The sequence below is a fragment of the Glossina fuscipes genome, unplaced genomic scaffold, assembly GCF_014805625.2.
Source record: "Glossina fuscipes isolate IAEA_lab_2018 unplaced genomic scaffold, Yale_Gfus_2 26, whole genome shotgun sequence".
Taxonomy (NCBI): Eukaryota; Metazoa; Arthropoda; class Insecta; order Diptera; family Glossinidae; genus Glossina; species Glossina fuscipes.
This window is the reverse complement of record NW_023998421.1, coordinates 3,803,188-3,823,818: the sequence shown is the minus strand read 5'-3', so window position 1 is coordinate 3,823,818 and position 20,631 is coordinate 3,803,188. Positions and strand designations below refer to the sequence as shown.

The following is a 20,631-nucleotide window of genomic DNA, read 5'->3' as shown; positions in this document are numbered from 1 at the left end:
CTTATGTCTTTCTTTCTCTCTCTTTCTCTCTCTCTCTCTCTCTCTCTCTCTCTCTCTCTCTCTCTCTCTCTCAATCTCTAGCATACGCAAACCCATACACACATACGCACATTTAAAGTGAACTCAAAAGCTGTAATTATATTATTACTTCAATAACAATTTTCAACATAAGTTTTGTTGTGATGCATACACAATGATGATGACGATGACGATGACGATGACGACGACAATGTTGACGATGACGTTGATTACAGTGACTAAGACGAGGTTGACGATGACCACATAATGTTAAGGCAGTAAGACGGGGCGCTGTCTATGGGCTACTGGCAGTACGTGCCTCTTATAACAGATGAATGGCTGAATGGATGGTTAGATGTTCATAACCGACCTCGCAGTCACAGCCCAAGTAAACGTTTACTCCTCATATGTGTGTACCAAATGGGATCTTTTTCTTTATTTTTCTTCGTTTTTTTTTTTTTTTTTTTTGATGAAACTAATGCTGTTGTATGCATCGTTGTTGTTGTTGCTGAATAACCATGGTGTTGTGTGGCATGATGGACAACATCAGTTTTGATGCCTTAGCAAACTTTGAATTGTCTGATTTTCCAGTTGATATCGGTTGGTTACTCTTTCTTTTTTTTTTTTTTGTTTTCTTTTTCTTTTTTTATAGTTGTTATTATCATAAAAAAATAAAGAACAACTAATTGAATTAAATAATAGAATGAAAAGGAAAAGTTATCGCTCGCATATAAATACACGTATTTTTTGTCCCGTTAAATATCAGATGTGTTATAATTTTTTTGATTATTCTTTTTTTTTTTATTATTATTCTTTATTTCCTTTTCGTTTTTAGCTTAAAGTGACAGTTTTGGATAAAAATGATAGCCCACCGGTCTTTCGTGACACTCCGTTAACATTTAATGTAAGCGAAGATTTAAATGCTGGCCATCTAATTGCGACAATACGCGCCTCAGATCCCGATACTTTGGGCTCATTATCATACAGCGTGTTGGGCGGTGATGATGGGAAATTTCTTTTAGAACCCGATACCGGGAAATTACGTCTTAAAGATGCTTTAGATCGTGAATTAAAGAACAATTACAAGCTGCGTGTACGTGTCAGTGACGGTGTCCAACATACCGATACATTAATTATAATTGAGGTAAGTGAGAATTAAAGATGTGTTTATAAAATTTATATGTTTGTGAGTACAAGTTTATAATTATTAGTGAGTTTATCAACAATCGAACGAATTGATAGGATATAATTTTGGTGATGCGGTTCGTGAGGGGTAGAATCTTAATGCGTATGCACTTTCACATATCCCATGTTTGTGAGTTTATAGAAATTTTGCCGACATGTAAACAGCCCTACATCTACAAGGACCAAATATTCTGACCTGTGTGTGTCATCTTTCTTTTGCTTTAACGCGAAATGAAAGGACATCTAACAAAGTAACTCTAAGAATGGAAAAACTATAGAAAACGACCCACATAAGAAAGTATAACTCTAATATTATCATCACAACAACAAAAACCAAAGTTATTGCTACTAAATATTAGCCAGTGCTCGTGTACATTTCTTGAACCGATAGTGCAATTTATAAACTACGTTATAAACAATTTCAGAGAATAAAGCCACTGCAGGTTTTTACTACGCCTTGGAGATATCAGAAAAACCAAAGTTTGTATATAATAAATCTTATTACCCATCTGACAATCGGTCCATATGTGAGGTGTTAACGATGATAAACCCTTCGCCCTTAATTCTCTCAAACACTATAATAACAAATTTCGACGACTATACTCAGAATGAATACACCTTTTAAAGTGCAAAATATTCAATAGAAAATCTAATGAAAAATTGAATATAAAATATTTAGTGTTTTACTTACGCCCAAGATATCATGAATCTGATGTCTTAAAGAGCGCTCAAAATCGCAAGGAAATTAAATAAAATCTCACTTCAATTTCGTAAAATTTTTCGTAATTAACTTAGTTTCTTATTAGGTCGAGTCGCAAATAACTCCCTAGGCAGCTAATTGGAATCTATTGTTCGCATTTACCTACAATAAGCCACCGAAACAAATGAGGATGAGAGATTCAGTTAGTCTTCTTTCGGCTGTCTTATGGGGTGCAGGCTACATTCAACTGTTTTTCCTAATCTCTGAAATGGAGAATGGGAATTTAGACAGAGCAATAGAGTTAAAGCGACAGCTGAAAAGATATATAGATGAAGGACTGATAACATATCGGGCAATCCGAAACCGGCTTGTAAAATTCCACTCTGAAGATACGACCTTAAAGTCCTTCCTTTTAAAAGATAATATTGGAGCAAATACATGCCAATCGATAAGAGGTATAGCGAAAGATTGAATTCCTCACAATCAAGTGTTAAATTAATAAAATATTGATGTTTAATGAAAAAAAAAAAAAATATCCGGTCAAAAAACGGAAGTTACTTAGGACTTCACCTAATACATATACGGAGATGATAAGATATGGTACATAACCTAGCTTGTTGCATAGACGAGGATAATACAAATAGGAGTTTTCTTGACAGCTAGGTTTTCCCGGTAACTCTTAACGTTCTCTAAGACGTAATAATAAATGTAGGATGGTCTTAATTCATTGAAATTTTTTGAGGTTTCCGGTTTGTACATTACGCGTTTTCAGTAGCTACGCATGATAGTCATTGCCATTAGCATAATTTTATTTATATATATAGATGTTTGCTAAATTTTTTTTACTTCGAGGTACGCCATAGCATAGCAAAAACGAAATTATATTAACTAACGAAAAAGTTACTTGCATAAGGCAATTTTTGGAAATCCGTAAGTTCCGATATAACATATTATACCGTTTCATTAAAAAATTTCACTTATATTTACGTAGAATATTCCTTCTGGCTGATTTGCAAAAGCAAAGCTTTGTTTTCTATATTAATAAGCAACGTTTGATTAAAGATGTTTAAGCGGGAAATAATACTAGTTACGTTTGTTCTCATTCCAAGTTTTCTTGTAAAGTGATTAATTAATTAGTTAAGTGGAATTCTTAGATATTCATTTAAGTGTTCGACAAAAAAATATACTAACGCTCATAATATGTATCGACTTTTCTATATTTTCTCACACTTATGGCAAATATACATACATATATATATACATACTCGCATAAATATATATATATTAGATGTGCATATTTCAAGCCCATCACCTTATGACGGCGGCAATATAACTTTTTCCAATAATTTGTAACGCTTCACAACGATGCACATGAAAAAAATTGCAAAATAAAAATACACTTCACCGCATTACCGCTTCATATCGACCTAATTTATATGTACCCAAATGAAAAGTCTTCAACTTACATAGGAAACTATGTTCTCTGGGCCATTTATGCAAATCAACAGAATAGGCCCTGTTCATGCAATAGTGTGTTCATAATATACGTATAAGCAGTTGCTTTAGAAATCAATCAATTCAAATTATTTACTTACAACTCTTAAGATTAAAATGATAACGATATCAACCTGATATCTTTCATATATATGTATATAATTTGCCTATAATGAACCACTTATTATAGATAGATAAATATCTCTCTCTCTCTATATATATATATTTATATATATATATATGCATATATATCTTCAGTAAATTCACATTAATATTCAGGGCAAAAGGAGATCAAATATAAGTCTTAAAGACAATCTACAGTCTGAAGCAGATCGATTCTAAATCTTCTATATATACACATATACCTAAGATAAATATTCATCTTTAAAGAGGTCTACATTAGCCTTCAGGTAATTGGATTAAACGTTGGGTATTCAAAATTCGTTTGATGGCCATATACTCGTCTGCTTAATTTGCGTTTCCTTTCTGCCGTTCGTAGCATCACTTTTTTTTCTTTTATTTTTTTTAACTAAAAAAAAAAATTTAGTCAGTTCATAGCGCTCAACTTCATATATTTTATTCCTATAATTTTAGTTATTATTGTTTTTGTTGTTGCTGGTAATTTGATAGCTTGCAACGTGTTAAATAAAAAACGCCTCAATGATTACTTCAATGCGCCTCTCTTTTATTTTATTATTTTACTTTGTTACCAGAACCAAAAACAAAAACAACAAATACGTACATATATAGTATTTGCGCCCCCTACTAGCATAACCAACACTATACAGATTTTTTGTGTTTTCAATGTAGTGCCAACCATTTAGTCAGTCAGTCAGTCAGTCACTCAGTCACTCAGTCAGCCAGTCACTCATTCAAACCGTATAACTCTGCATTAACTAGAGAGTCCTTTTCGGTTAAAAGGGTTTTCTCGATCAATGTTGAGATGGCTGTTGGCAAAACTTTGAAGCTTTGTTGTAGCTGTTGTTTTATTTATTTATTTTTTTTCTGTTTTTTTTTTTTTTTTTTTTGTATTTTTGAAGAGCAAAGAGATGCTTTTGTGATAAAATCAGAATATGGATTACATAAAATGCACACACATTCATATCCCAACATCGAGCCATCAACCCAAGTATAGTGTGATCATATTATAAACACGAAGAGGAAAAAATGTTCTGACACACTGGAATACTATATATATATATATATTCTTCCGAACTTTAGAACCGATAGTTTGTCCAAAGAAGGAAGAAAGATATGAAAGAATGTGTGTGTGCGCGTTTAAGAAAAACTGAACTGAACACAAAACGCCCTTTTGGAATTTGCTTTACATTATATTTTTATTTTTTTGTTGTTTTCTTTTCGTTATTTTTTATTTATTTATTTATTTTTTTTTTGTTTGTTGCAATTTTTTTCTCTTTAACATGTCATGCCAAGAAAATGTTATGGTATACCAGCCAGTAGAGTGTTGGTGCTGCCAAGTGAAGTGTTTATAACATGTCCACTTAGTGAAGCCTTCTTTTCATCTTTTCGTTATAGTAAAGAGATCACACACTCACACATACGAAAGGACAGAGCACCGTTGTGGTATTATAACTTTATACTGTATGCATATAGAGATATACATACATGTGAACTGTTGCGATGGTCATAAACATAAACGCACCCATACAAATATATATATATATATATATATATATATATATATATCTCATACATGAGAGCTTATAGTTAAGGATGTCACACAAATAACTGGCTATGATTCATAAGTGTTAAACATACAATAAACACACTTTACACTAAACTATTTATGCAGACGGGATATAGAGTGTTTACAATAGTATTGTGTGTCTCTGCATGTGAAGGTGTGTGCTTTTTTCATATGTCTCTGTGCGCTTCTGAGTGTTTGTGGGGGGTATAATGAAATAATTTTTTCCTTCTCATTTAGAGCATATTTACCTAAAACCTCATATACTTTTGTTAAACATTTTGCTTAAAGCATACAATCAAGAAAAAAAAAAAAAAAAAACATATTTTCAAGGTCTTTTAAAAATCGTCATTGAGATGCAGCGTTACGGAGCGGGAGAATGTTTTAAGTAAATTTCTACACAACTTTTGAAGTAGCGTTTGTGACTGTGCCAATATTTATATATAAACAATTTTTTAACACCGTAGGTATAAATGACAAAAAGCCGCCAAAAATACGACTCTATATGAAACTGAGTATAAAGCGAGCCACAATAACAAAAAACAAATTGAAATTTATGTGATTTTCTGTTCAACCTCGACTATACGAATATCTGTCTACACTACTTTACCAGTTTAGCAGTTTAGCCGGCTTAAAGAGAAAAAAAAAAAAAACAAAGCTTAATAATAAAAAAAAAAAAAAAAATTGTATTAAGGTCGCATTATTCGCACTTTATAGTTCATTAAATGCTTTCTGGTTACCAGAAACACATGTAAAGAGCCAACAATGTATCAATGTTAACTTGGATTAAAGTTTATTAAAAATTAATATTTTATATGTAGCTATATTTATATATACATTTATATGTATATATATTTATATATGCAGATATACATATTGCATATACGTTAACACATATATATATTTATATGTATATGTATATATAAATCTTGCGTATATATATGTACACAAAGTGGTATATTAAGCGCAAACTTTATTGAAAAAATATGCTTACGTTTATTTCGAAAATGGTCTAATTCCACATTCTCCTAAATAATCATTTTGATATGTATATTTTCACGACATAACGCAAACATTATAAGAAAGCCTTAAAATTAAGGTAAAAGATATCCATATCAAATATCGATTTCTGTCTAACTGACATATCCCCTAATTACTAATTATATCGATGTTTGACGCAAAAAACTTAAGTCTATTTAATACGAATATATAGTACAAAAATGGTTTGAGTACGTCATCATCAATTCCTCCAAATCCACTCTTGAATACATTCTCCAGCAGAGAGTACTGCTATTTTTGCACAATAGTATTTACATAAGGCAGCCGCGGTACGCACATGAGACACGGTCAACAATGGACGCATGAAAACTATTCAACTGAGACATTCTAGCCTATTGTTGAAAGTACACATTCTTTTATATATCCTATCAAGTTGTAAACGACGCTCAGTACTAGGGGGTTTAAATGCGTATAAAGGAGGCCTTAATATATAACTAACTAACTTCATTCAAAAATTTTTCCGTTCTTGTATGTGCATTATGATCTAGATAATGATAAATATATTATTTATGATCAAGGCTTGAGCTTTACTGTACAGGGGTTATGTCAAAAAATAACCAAATTTTGGATTTAAATAAAAAAATTGACTCAATATTCTTAAATAGATGAAGTTATTATTATTTTTTTTTTTTTTGCTTTTCATTGAACTTAGTGCTAGTGATCTTTAGTGTCGCGTATAGTGCTCTATCTCAGTATCGCTTTCGCTATATATCGTTGTGATACGTTATTGCTTACACGATCCAGTCCTACTTCTGCCGTCCTTTATTCTTACAGGTCATTCGATTTTCTTCTGGATACATAGTGCACTCCAGAAACGAGCGGCATTACTTTGCATTTTGGGGACTTTCAATGTGGGTAGTTCAGGTTGTAAAGAAGGAATGGAATGAAGTTGGCAATGGTATAGTAACTAATTGTATTTTCTTTTCATTTTGTTTTGTTTGAAGTTAATCGAAAGGATATCTAACTAGCAGCCAATAAAAAGGCCTCCCTAGATAGGTATAAAGCACTAAAAAATTAAGCTAATGACAATAAAAAAGTACTTGCTCGCTTATGGCTTGAAAATCGATCTTCAATATAAAAAAATCAATCTATTCATAATTCTTTCCTTTTTTTTTTTATCTAATAGAGTAAACAGTGGCTTAGCCTACTTCTTTTATTCCAAAAGTTATTGCGTAGTAAATACTGAAATAAATAGAGTTAGGCCATTTTTATAAATAACCTTTTGTGTTTATTCGTATTTGCTTTACTTTAATACAACTATCAAGAGCAAGGAACGCCATCAAAGCGAAAGAAACCTTGATACGATTTATGCACAAAAGAGATAAAATCAGGTCAACTTATAATTGAAAAAGTATGCAGCACTAATTTTGTGTAAAGCAATCTTGTGCGTCAACATTTTTAATTCGGGTAACAACCAAATGAATTTAACACTTAAGCTGAGTGTAAAATGAGATGAACATCGATATTAATTTTTGATAATTTCGTAAAAGCAAAAAAAAAAAAAACAAAAAAATCAAAAATTTATATTTCGTTTTCAAGTCCGATATCTCATTATTTATTATTTCATTAGCATTAATAATAAAAGATCGCTTATTCACACTTTTAACCGAATTGGCCGAAAGTGTTGCTATACATGACAAATTCCAGGCTTAACAAGCAATTTTTTAAACTTTTTTGTTGGCGCAATATTTTATGCAATCAGTAATCATGGCTTGAACTATATATATATACATATATTTTGTTTCTTGGAAGTTCTTGGAAACAAAACGTTAAAGCAATAAAATTCAGTCAATCTTGTTGATACGGGAACGAGACGCAGCCTATAGCTCAAGGTAATTGCTTAGGATAAAAATACCTATATTCCTTTTATGAGATTATATCTGAACGCTCTCTTACTCTTGAAATGACTTTTAGACGCAGTTGTTTTAGGGTTCTTGGACACATCCATCAGTACTGATACTAAGAAATATTAGTTGTAATTAGATTTACTGTGAACGCTTTATAGTCAACTTAAGTTAACCAGTTTTGTTAAGGATTCTTCAAGCAGCTTTAAGATCAAAAATCTGCTCTCAGTGATTCTATAATTGTGCCAATGATGACTTTACTTTTTAAACCTTGTCATCGTTTTCGTAACTTAGCATAGTGCTAATCTGCCAGGTTCAATCTTTATATAACTCGTACAAATGATTTTCGAACTTCAGAGCGCTTCGCTCTTTTATAGAATATTTATGGATTTTTTATGTACCCACAATACTTTATACCAAGTAGACTGCAACTAATTAATTTTGTAATTAAAATTCAATTCAATTCTTTTCGTGGTTGTTTTGATGCTGCCGGCATATTGTTATTCATAGTTGAAAACATTTATTTACTTATTTAGCCTATTTATTTACAAATGAAATTCCATTAAAATAAGTTAACAGCCGAACTCAATTGACTCTTGGAACTAAATATTATGCGAATTATTATTGAAAACTAATACAAAATATATAAGGAGAAGAAAAGAAAAAAAAATGACGAAAGGATAAAAAGAATAAAATTCATTTATTACGTTATCAAATGTAATAATTGGAAGCCATTGGAAGCATGCAAAATCTTGGCAATCGATAACAGTAAACAACACAAGACAAATTTATTTTTATAAGAAAGCAAAGAGACAAATTCAAAAGAAGCAAGACTTGCTTTTGAAAGGATTCTGTTGAGTCTACACAACACCTACAGAAAGGAGACAACATGAAATAGGGATACTCAAGTGTTGATCCGACAAAGCTCATGTATAGCCTTTTTGTAATGTACAGATCGTTAAACTCCTTGGACCACTTAAAGAGAATTCTATGAGCAGATTAAAACGTAATCTTTGATCCAATAAAACTCCTAAATCCATGAACGAATCTACGTTTTCCAATTTTTTGTGGATGAATGAAGTACGCAGTAATGAATCAGTTCCTCTTTGTGAAAGCAAGCTTCCTGCATTTTATTAGATCTAATATCACAGAATTTAATGAGCGCCATGTAATCAAATAAGTCAAGTCGCTTTGATGTTGACAAGGATTCGATCCCAAGGAAAAGAAAGAAAACAGTTTAACATCGCTAGCGAACGTTAAGATATGGCTGGATTTAAACACTGAAGGGAGACTATTGAGGGACAGCTGACGTCACAGGGCCTTCCTCCAAGGTGATGGAGTTAAACAGAACCCCAAATAGTTTGTTAAGAAAATGGGAGCTTACCTATTTCAGTACGGACGAAAGGAAGTCATTTGTGTAAATTGTGGTTAAGTAAGTCAAATGCTTTACTAAAGTCACTATATCGGGCATCCGTACGAGAGTCACATTTCCAAGCCAAATTGAAAAAAACGACAAACACAGTGTCAGTTTTGCACTTTAAATTTTACAGTTTTGAAGATTTTAACAGATGCACTGATCAAAAAATTATACAACTTCTCGAGCAACTTATGCATACTTCTCCATATTGAAACGAATGAAATTCTATTTTGTCATCATTGAATACAATCCAACAAGACGGACAGACGGACAGAAAATCTGAAATGAATTCAGAAAGTAATTCCTCTACTCTCCATACTCTTATATCACATATGGTGTTGGGTATAGCGTCAATGACGAAAGGAATGAAGAATCATTCCTTCAATTTTCTATTTGCAAGAAAGCGCAAATGGATCGTAATCCATGCGATCGTAGGTCATGCGACCTACATGGAAAACATAATATAAAATAACGTATGTAATTTAAGAAATTCCGTTGAGAACCTTGCGCTCTTTCGCTCCTACCATTCCATTAAAAGAGGTTTAATCTAAACCAATCGATATTTGAGGACCAGAAAGTTCAGATATAACAAAACATTTTGTGTAAATTTCTGTTCCCAACGCATACGTGCGACTGTGAACGTACTTTATTTCCACTTGACATCTGACCGTTGCTGTATTGAATACTCTACTCTACTACGGTAAAGCCGAATTGCTGCGACAGACGCTGACACTTCATTCTAAGTAATCATCACCGTGTCTGTACACGTATAAAGGACATTCCCTGAGCCACTTGTCAGTTCTTGTATATTCTCTATTATGCTTTTTATTATTTTCTATCGTGCTGCACCGAAAGGAGCTTATCGAATATTTCTTGTAGATGTTATATATACATATATTCGTATATATTTAAATATATACATTACTTAGATAGATATATTATATCAATCACCAGCCTAATATTTTTGGAGATTATATTTAAGGAACTCTCAAAATAAATGGTTCTTGTTCTTCACGTTTTTCAGAATAACCCTCATAAGCAGTAAGATGGCTTAGTAATTAGTTATTTATTCGAGTTCAAATCTGGTAAACTAAATCAAAAATAATAGTTTAAAAAATAAAAGTTTAATACGCTCCAATTTTGCATAAGTAACTTTGTAACGACACGAAGTGGTGTGGAAAGTAAAATTTGCGGGAACTAAATAAAAAATTTGTTAATCATTACGCCTACCAGTTATGAAAAATATACATTATCTTTAAAATGCGATTTCTCATACAGATATCAACTCATATAGCAAACAAATAAAGATGCAGCTTATTCGTCTCAGCATTCGTGTCTAAAGACAACTGAAACACTGACACTTATTTCTTTCTTCTTTTGTATCTCTCGCGAACGCGAATAAAAGATGTATCCGTTTTTTCATTGCGTTTGCAAAAACCCAGAGGCGTTGTACAGCTCGGAAACGCAAATAAGTCATCCGTGAATGTATTCGTCTGTCAGTAGGTCCATTCCATCCATTGTTTTTTAATAGTCAAAAAGGAAAAAAATTTTAAATAGCAAATTGAAAACATTATTATCAGACTTACAACGAGTGAAAGTTGCAAAAATAAATTTTATGCACTAAGTTTGCCAATGAACTAAAAATTTGAAATTAAATTAGTCTGAAACTTTTTAAAATTGTAGCAGATAACCAAGTGAAATTTTGCGGCAAATATTTATGATAACCACATAAATACTTCATGGAAAACTGGTTCTCATTTACCCATTGGCAAGCATACAATTAACTAAAAAAAAAGAAAACTTAGCGGTTTCCTTGCATTTACTTTAAATGATGGGTACCCAAAATTCGCCCCGAGGTGCACATAACTTCTTCTTCTTCTTTTTATATGATCTTTTTTTTTTTTTGCTTTTTTTGTTGGCTTCTATGGCGGGTGTGTATGTTTTCTTTAATACATTATCATCATCGCCATTATCATCTTCATCATCATTATCGTAATATCCTGTGTATAGTAAGACACAACGCCAGACAAGTCTCTTAAACATTGTCAGACAGACGCAAGCATGACATGAATGCGAAATGACAGCTGTTTCCACCTTTTTGAGAAACATATCGAAACGGGTAGAATGAATTGCATTTACCAACATACCATACGCAGTAATGTTGCGAAGAAGACAATTCAATGAGCTAAACAGCTTGCAAACATAGAGAATTGTGTGTATTAAGACGAGAAGAAAAATAACCGCAAAAACCACAAACATTTAATTTTAATTTTTTCCCTTTGATATTTTGATATTTAAAACAAAAAAAGGAAAAAAGGGAAAATTATAACAATAATAATAATTTGAATCAAAACAATAGCTGGATATATATATATATATATATATATATATATATATATGTATATATTATTTAATAAAAGCTTTTTATTAAAACTTATTTTGATTAAAGTTAATTTTAATTTATTATGTAATTTGTTCTTCTCTTCTTTTCGCCTTTTCTTTTCCCTTCTTTGCTTTTCTCGTTCTTTTTTTTTTTTTTTTTCTTGTGTTTTTCTGCTTACTGTGCTTTCGCCCACGACAGGTGAGCGACACCAATGACAATCCGCCTGTGTTTGATGTGCCTGTTTATTCGTTTGACATACCAGAGAACGCCCCACGTGGCTATCAGGTTGGTGTGATTGCTGCCGCAGATCCAGATTTGGGTAATAATGCCGTCGTCACATATACCGTAATATCGGACTGGGCCAACGATGTATTTAGTTTGAATCCTCAAACAGGCGTCTTCACTCTGACAGCTCGTTTAGATTATGAAGAGGTAAGCTTATACACATATATATAAATATATATATATATATATATATAGGTATATATAAATAACCCTTTAAACTACTTGATTAAAGTGATATTTATCTTTATTTTTTTTTTTTTGGTTTTTAAATTCTTTTCTTTTAAAATTTGTTTAAAAATTAATAAAAATTCCTCATATACATACATACAAACAGATGCAGCATTATATTTTGGTAGTCCAAGCGCAAGACAATGGTCAGCCCAGTCTATCTACCACTTTGACGGTTTATTGTAATGTTTTGGATTTGAATGATAATCCACCAGTATTTGATGCCATGAGTTATTCGATGGAGATTTATGAGAACGTCTCGATTGGAACACCTGTAGTGACCGTGACGGCCGCAGATATTGATTCAGGTAAGCGTCAGTGTGTGCATGCACACGTATTTTATATGTTTATATAATTGTGTGGATCATATTTTTTGCGTGATTTTAATTTATTATTTACGAGTTATAATATGGTGTGTACGCGCACATATAATCGCAGCACACACATATATGCATACAAATGTACGTGCATATGTCTCGTACCAAGCATATATGTACATAGGCGTGTGTATACTTATGTAGGCCCGTGTCTTTTAGAACTTAAAAATTTTTGTAAAGCTTTTGATGCTAGCCGTTGGGGTTCTGTGAATTTGTTTTTTTTTTTTTGTTTTTTCTTTTTTTTTCTCCTTTTTCATCTTTTATTAAACTGAAATTTTTTCGTTCCTTTATTATTGTAAATTGTTTATGCATATATATGCATACATATGTGTGTAGATGTATGCATAGGTGTATGTGTGTGTCAATTTGCAATTTTGCATAAAATTTATTACGGTGATTATACCCGATTCTTGGAAAATAGTAAAAGTAAATTGATTTAAGCTCTTGAAGCTGTGCACCAACAGGTTTTTAGTGCCCTATACTACTAGTGGCACAATACATATTAACTTTGTGCAGATATTTTATTTTATTTCAATTTTTTTCCTTTTTTTTTTTTTCAATTACTTACGATTACTTTGAACTTCTTTTTGCCACTACTTTCTTTTTCTTCGTCAGTGTTGTTAACATATTTCATTGCAGGAAGTGCGGAAATTCGAAATGGGAATAAAGTTGTTCTTTATGGTTAATTGTATCTTAATTAAGCATAAACTAATACGAATATTTTTAACTAATGAAATTTTCTACAATAAAGTCGTTAGATGCCTACCATCTGGCATCTACCTCTGGTGTTCGTGACATTCCTTATCTATCTTTAATTTTTAATAAGTGGAATTAGGTCTATGGATTGCTGCCAGGTTTTTTAAAACTCAGTTATCGACAGCAGAAAATTCCTTCAATCGCAGAGATATCGAAACAAGCAAAAAGTCCATCTGTTTGTTCAGCTCACGACAGGCTTTCCGTACCGCTGCCATTGTTTTATTTCATATTTTGATTCGATCATTTCGCGACATCAAAACAAATAATCGAACATTTTACAAGAACATTACAAGTTCTCGATTAACTCATTCTTCTATGATTCAATGACAGTTTTTACCAGATTACAGTTTCAAAAGTAATTGGTCTGTTGACGTACGACAAAATGCTTGAAAGAGATATGGGAAAATCGCAAAAATGTTAGCTGAATTTACAAATTTGAACGATAGTTTAACATAAGTAAAAATACTGCTGCATACAATTTAGAAGCTGTTTAAAAAACCTCACTGATACATTATACGGAGTTCAGAAAAACAAGTGAAAACATTATAGTCGGGCAAGACGGGCCATTAAATACCTTCACCTCATACTTCACTTAACACAATTCTTCACTAATTTTAAGATGAGATATAAAAAATTATACCTTGTCGCCAAATAATGATTTACCTTCCAAGAGAATCTTCAAATGTGGCGTGGCGCGCAACATATACCTAAGTTAGTTACAGCTTGTTCTTGGGTCAAGTTACCCTCATGGACCAATTTTAATTGTAAAATATCAAAAATTAGATATTTTTGTCATTTAAAAGTTTAATCTTCAGAAGCACTCGTATAAGCGATGGAATCCATAAAATTGATCTACGAGGGCAAAACGTATAACAGTTAGTTTTAATGTCAAGTTACTCTTATGAACCAACTTTAGTTATGAAATATTTAAAATTAGACGATTTTGTCATTAGATGAGGCAGAGTTTAGCACTATACCAACATGGCCCAAATGTGATACAGTGAATTGTTATGTTATGATAGACCAATTATCACTACGATATATTAAAAATTAGACGCTTTTGCCATGTAGGCGCTTACCATAATTTGTATAGGGTATAAAAATAGTAAAAAAAATACAATCACTTGATGGGAGCAATTTCCAACTTATATTAAATACTATCAAGAATAGCGCATCGTACCGATGTTAAAGGAACTTACGCATTTACTTGCTTTATCTGGCCTTTACTGAGAATTTTGAGCATGCATTTTCCATTTGTAAGAGATCTGTTCCAGGCGCCCAATGTATACACATTTTTACCTCTCTTAAGCATTCGCTCAAAGATATTTTTATTTTTCTTGGGTTGTTCGTACATATTTGCTTTCAGTGTACTTTTATATCTAAATTAAAATATGCAGTTAATAGCTCAATGGAAAACTTAACGGATGTAAAGAGGAAATTTTACCTTAACACCTTACTCTAGATGTACGGAAACATGTTACAAGTCGCAAAAACAACCAAAGGAACCACAAATTTGCTTAAAACCTGAAATTTCACCTTGAACCTGATGGTTCCTTTTGCATTGTTATAATTATTTTCATTTTAACTTATCATCCCAAACTCTTTGATCGGGATTCAACCCTTAACCACCGAGACTCTACCGAAATTGGTCCATAACAATCCATAAGCCGCGCGTTCAAATCTTAAGTGCAGTAGAGTTTTCAAAACAGGAGAGGATATGATCTAAGTGATTCGGTAGCCTTTAAATCCATGGTTTGTGAATTTATATATAAAATGTATAGATAGAAAATAAAATAAAAAAATTATCGCTGTTTTTTTAAGTTGTTTTAGCTTTTTCTGCACTTTGGGCGAGTATGAAAAAATATCACATCCCTTTCATATCACATCGTATTCCTAATCGATCGAGGAATGCTAACGTCAAATGTCAATTCCCTTTCTTAATTTTTGCAGTTGTGGCAAATTGCGAGATTACCTGTCAAATTGACGCGTTTCCCTAAAAGTAGTTGTAGAAAATTACATTGGCTTTTCATATTGCAAAAGTGGGCGCGTCCCAAAAAAGAAGAGTAAACATATACATTATATCATTAAAAACTAATAAATAATATCGAAACAGATCGATTTCCTCATTGACTGGTGCCGTAACTCTAATGCTAAATTAATCAGATATGTTGACTTGTTTGTACGGGTACGCTTGTGGGCTGTGTTGGGTATAAATCCAGCATATTCTCTGATAATTCAAGGCATTTAAAGCAACATTAGATCTACATTTTCCGTAAACGTGAAGTTTAAGCATTTTGTTTTTGTAAAAATAAGAAGAGCTTAAATGTAATTGAAAATACGTAACTTATATGTTAATATGCCCATCATTGAAGAATGCGGATAAGGCAAGTTTTTTTATGCATATATTCCCGCATTAGTCACGTATTCCTCTGTACTCTCATTACTCTATAATGAAAAAAATAATTAAAATTTTACAATTAGAAAAGAATTGTTCTATTCGTTCAAGCTAATAGCTCATAAATTCTGTGCTAATTCAACTAAGGATTACCAAAAACAAAAAAATTACTAAAAAATACTGATTTATAAAAGCGATTTAAAAATTTAATTATTCTCTAAATAATAGACGCTTTTCTTTTTTAATAACCTTTCCCAAAAATTAATTCATTTGAAAATAATTATACACAAAAATGAACGCAACTAATTTGAAATGTAATTATGTAAAATATATGTCAGTAGATGTAGAAAATGTAAAAAAAAAAGTTCAAAAAATAGTAGAAAATTCCTTACCCAACACCATTGACTTCCTTCATATTATCCCAAGTATACGTATATATAACTGTTATAGACAAATCAAAACCGCAAAAACATAAAGCATAAAATTCACAAAAAGTTTACCACATATTTAACCGATTGACCGACTAAAATACAAATACATTTACCTTTCGATTACGAATGCACTTCAACTATGCAATTTATACTTCTCCACGTGAAAATGCAGACAGACACATACATATATATATGTGTGTGTGTGTGTGTACAACAGCTAGAAAAACTACAATAACCAGAAGCTGAGACTTTCAGAAAAAGAGGAAAGAAAATCATTACAATAAAAACACAGAATATCTTAAATTATAGTCAATATTATGAACCGCGGCCAACAGACCGATATACCATATATTAAACCTAAATATACATGCATATATATATATATATATATATATACATATATAAATATGTATGTATTAAAGTGATGAAAAATTGAATTTGAAAGAAAGAAAAAATCTAGGTATTAAGAAAAAAAAAAAGAAAAGAACAACGAAAAACAGCAGAAAATACAACTAGACACGATTTATGGCTGACACCTTTTTAGCATCAATGAACTCTCGCAGACTGTTCATTGGCAAGAAGAAATCAACAATAACAAAAACAACAACAACGACAATAGTAACAATATTTAACCGCATATAAAAAAAAAGACTATCTGGCCAACCCATGCACATTATCACACCACCACACACTACCGATAGTAATATTAAAGAGGAATACTAGGAGTGGAATGATATCTAAACTAAGTGAAGCTGGAAAATACCTTTTTTTTTGTTTAGTTTTATTTTATTTTGTAACTTTTTTAATTCAACTTTGTTTTGAACTGAGTCAGTTGTTACTGTTGCTGTTGTTGTTGTTGTTGTTGTTGTTGTTGTTGTTGTTGTAAATCAAAAGCAATTTATCATAATCAAAGTAAACAAGAAAGAGATTATAATCGGCTTACGCCGACTCTTTTAATACCTGTCATTTACTAATTTCTCGCTTTTAATAAGCCGAGAAAAATATGTTTAATCAAAAATCTACAATAACCTGCCACGTAAGCGTAAATCTCTTAGTCTATATGTGCAAGCTCTTATAAATGTTTCCAAACACACGTGGAAGCTAATGTTGTATTCACACTACATAAACAAATCATAATATACACAGGTCCTTTTATGAGAACGCAGAGAATACATCATTATAGTAAATAAGATATACTGAAGAGAAGTTTTAAAATTGTCAGAATTGAAAAAATTCCCCTACATTATCGCCTTGACTCTAAGAGAACCCTGAATGATTACAAACTTTTGTCCAGAGCTTCGCATCTACAATCTACTATTTACCCTCGTGTACACATTTGTCACATTCACCATATGTTTTGACATCTAGAACCTTCAACCTGTTCAACCTGTCTTTCAATAAAGCCTAAGCGAAGAGAAACATTCTAAGACAATAGTTTCTACTATGCATGAAGTTTTAAGACCGTAATATTAATTCAATTCGAAAGAGTAGCGTATCGGACAACAGACAAACTGAAATAATCTTATGCTCGCTTATAAAAGCTAAACGGGGTTTCAACGTATGCTTCTAGATATTTACAATTTTCAGATAGATAGAGAAAAAGCTTACAAGACAAATATATCTTAGGCCTATGCTTCCACTTACACCGATGAAATGTGGTCACAATCTATGAATTGCACACGTTTACCTTACCTAATATACCACCTATGGTGAGTATAGAAAAGCATTTTTACCAACTGAAGCAATGAATAAATGAACAAAAGAAAGACAAAAATTACGACAACTTTTGCTGATGTAACTTTGATTTCTTCTTTATTTCGCCGAAAAATATTAAAATTGCGAACGTTCAAGGTTTTCATTGTATCGCTCTTTAATGAAAGGATGTCAGTTTGAAAATTTCATTATTTTTATAAAATTTGGGAAAATTGTTAAGGCGTCATAATTGGGAGGTAAATTATATGTTTCGAGCCCGGTCAATCGCTCTCCCTCTCTCTCTCTCTCTCTCTCTCTCTCTTTTAACCACAAAAAGTAATTCTTCGTAAATAACTTTGAGCTAAACTGTAAGTGTTTTTATTTTTTTTTTGTAGTTTTTCGTTGTGTAGAAAATTTTTCATAAATAGTCGAACAATTTAAAAAAAAAATATTAATTTAATTTCTTTTTTAGATAGAGTTTAAGAAGAAATTCCTTGGAAGCATTCTTCAAAGTTTAACCATAGAAAACTGGTTTTTTCGTGTTTTTTCTAATATCAGTTGTTGTTGTTACTTTTTTTTTTTATAAAAAATCTTTTCTTTTTTTTTAATAAAGGTGATAACGGTCGCATCGAGTATACGATTACATCGGGCGATGATAATAACGATTTTGAGATCTTTTCAAACGGTACCATACGTACGCGCCATTTATTGGATCGTGAAACAAAAAGTTCATATAATTTAATTGTAACCGCAAGAGATTGTGCTAAAGAATTTCCAATGATGCATGATGATCACCAACAGCTGCTGCAGCAATTGCAACAACTGCAACGCAATTCATTGCCATACAATTTTCAACGTCAGCGACGTCAATACCATCAATATCAACCTCAACATCCTCAGCAGCAGCAGCAACAGCAACAGCGGCAACACCATAATCAGCAGCAACAACAACAACTACAGCAACGCGTGCAACAGGAGCAACAACGACGTTTATCAACCACTGTTCAGGTAAGCGTTTACGAGCTCATACACACACGTATATGTATATACGTATGTATATTGATACTTATATTCAAACACTACCAGCTACTATTCACTTACATGCATAACGTTGTATCATTATGTGTATACATGTGTTCGTGTCTTATTTAATGATTTTATTATGTTTCACCGCTTCTTGGTTTTTGTCTTTTTCTTTTCGATCTACTTTGCTTTCTTTTAACTGGTGGTTAAATTAATTTTTACACAGTTGGTCTTAATAATTATTAAATCATGGTTACAACCAATCTTTGACATTTAATTCACAGTCGGAGAGTAATATTTTTATCATTTAGACAAGATGGGCACACAATATAAAGCACGGGTTTTTCCTATATATAACCCATTAATTAATATATAACTTTCACGATAATGAAGTAACAGTGTAAAGTCTCAATTAATTCATAGATAAATGACTTTCGTTTTCACCTTTTTATTGCACTTGTAACGTATTTATGTCCATAATCCTCATGTCTGCCTAATAAGAAACTATTACCACTTGCCAATTTAGGAGGAAGTGCCTTTACTGAGCTAACTACTTCTTGAGATGTACGACGGGTTCTATATTTTTGGCGCACTGATACTCTTCAGATTGTTACAACTAAAAGAGCAGCATGTACTTACCCTTCACGAACAACCGGACAGACATTAACTAACCTACCGAAAAGGTATACCTTATGTCCCTGGACCTTGCTGTACCCGCCCATGACGTGTATGGAAGACCACGAAGTTAGGTCCAAAGACCCCTCTATGCTACTTTCTTCTCCTATATAATAAAATACTGCTTATTTAATTTTTTTCTTTTCACATCCTTTACAGAATTCATTGTACCAATATGTACATGAGTTATTATATTAATTTATTTAATTGTAAATATGTATATATGTACGGATGTAGCTGCATATGTAAGCAAATATGTGTATGAATGTAAATTTTTAAATATATTAAGAGTAAATTGTTATACATAAATCGTTTAATATAAATACGATTAATACAAATGTAGGTGGTCACACTTGCATGTATTTATATACTGAGAAATCATACCGCAGAGCATCGAACCATGATTCACGTTATAGAAAAGAGGAATCAAAGTCAATTGACCTAAATTTTGCAACAGAATCATCGAAAATAAGCGTTCTTCAATCATAGGGCGTTACTTCCAGCAAATAGATTTTTAAATAAATCCAAAGGATACAAAATGAAATCTGCCACTAAATGGTAGATATTTAAGATTGTTTGCTACTGGTAACCTTTGCCGAATTCGTCGAGTTTGACGGTTTTTTCATTTTTGAAAGCATTATAAGGTAAATTTAATATATCCTTATAGGCGTAGGCAGGATGCAACTAATATCTTCACCCCGGTTCTACAAGTGACGTATAATAAATATGAATTTAAAATAAAAAAATTAAATTATAAATTAAAGTTTGCTAGAAACATTGGCAGTTTCTGCACGCAGGTTGGTATTAAAAATGGGCCAAATTGGTCAAAGCAGAAGCGCGCAGTGGAGCGTAAATTAAACGCAACTCCGTTTTTTTAACAAAAAATCTTTGCATTTTCGCTCGTTATTCGGCAATTATTAAAGTTAGAAGCTCGAAATTTTGCACATTTACGAAACAGTCTACC

The 20,631-nt window shown here is 31.9% G+C and overlaps 1 protein-coding gene across 1 annotated transcript in view; it reads left to right on the top strand.

Annotated features, from left to right (window-relative positions):
* The first annotated feature begins 353 nt into the window (after positions 1 to 353).
* The window catches only part of LOC119635426 (cadherin-related tumor suppressor), a 77,737-nt gene continuing 57,459 nt past the window's right edge, over positions 354 to 20,631 (top strand). Inside the window, exons 1-5 of the mRNA XM_038030233.1 lie at positions 354 to 368; positions 854 to 1,162; positions 12,004 to 12,237; positions 12,425 to 12,626; positions 18,583 to 18,977. Of these exons, the coding sequence (XP_037886161.1) occupies positions 354 to 368; positions 854 to 1,162; positions 12,004 to 12,237; positions 12,425 to 12,626; positions 18,583 to 18,977 (1,155 nt within the window). The remainder of the gene's footprint in view (positions 369 to 853; positions 1,163 to 12,003; positions 12,238 to 12,424; positions 12,627 to 18,582; positions 18,978 to 20,631) is intronic.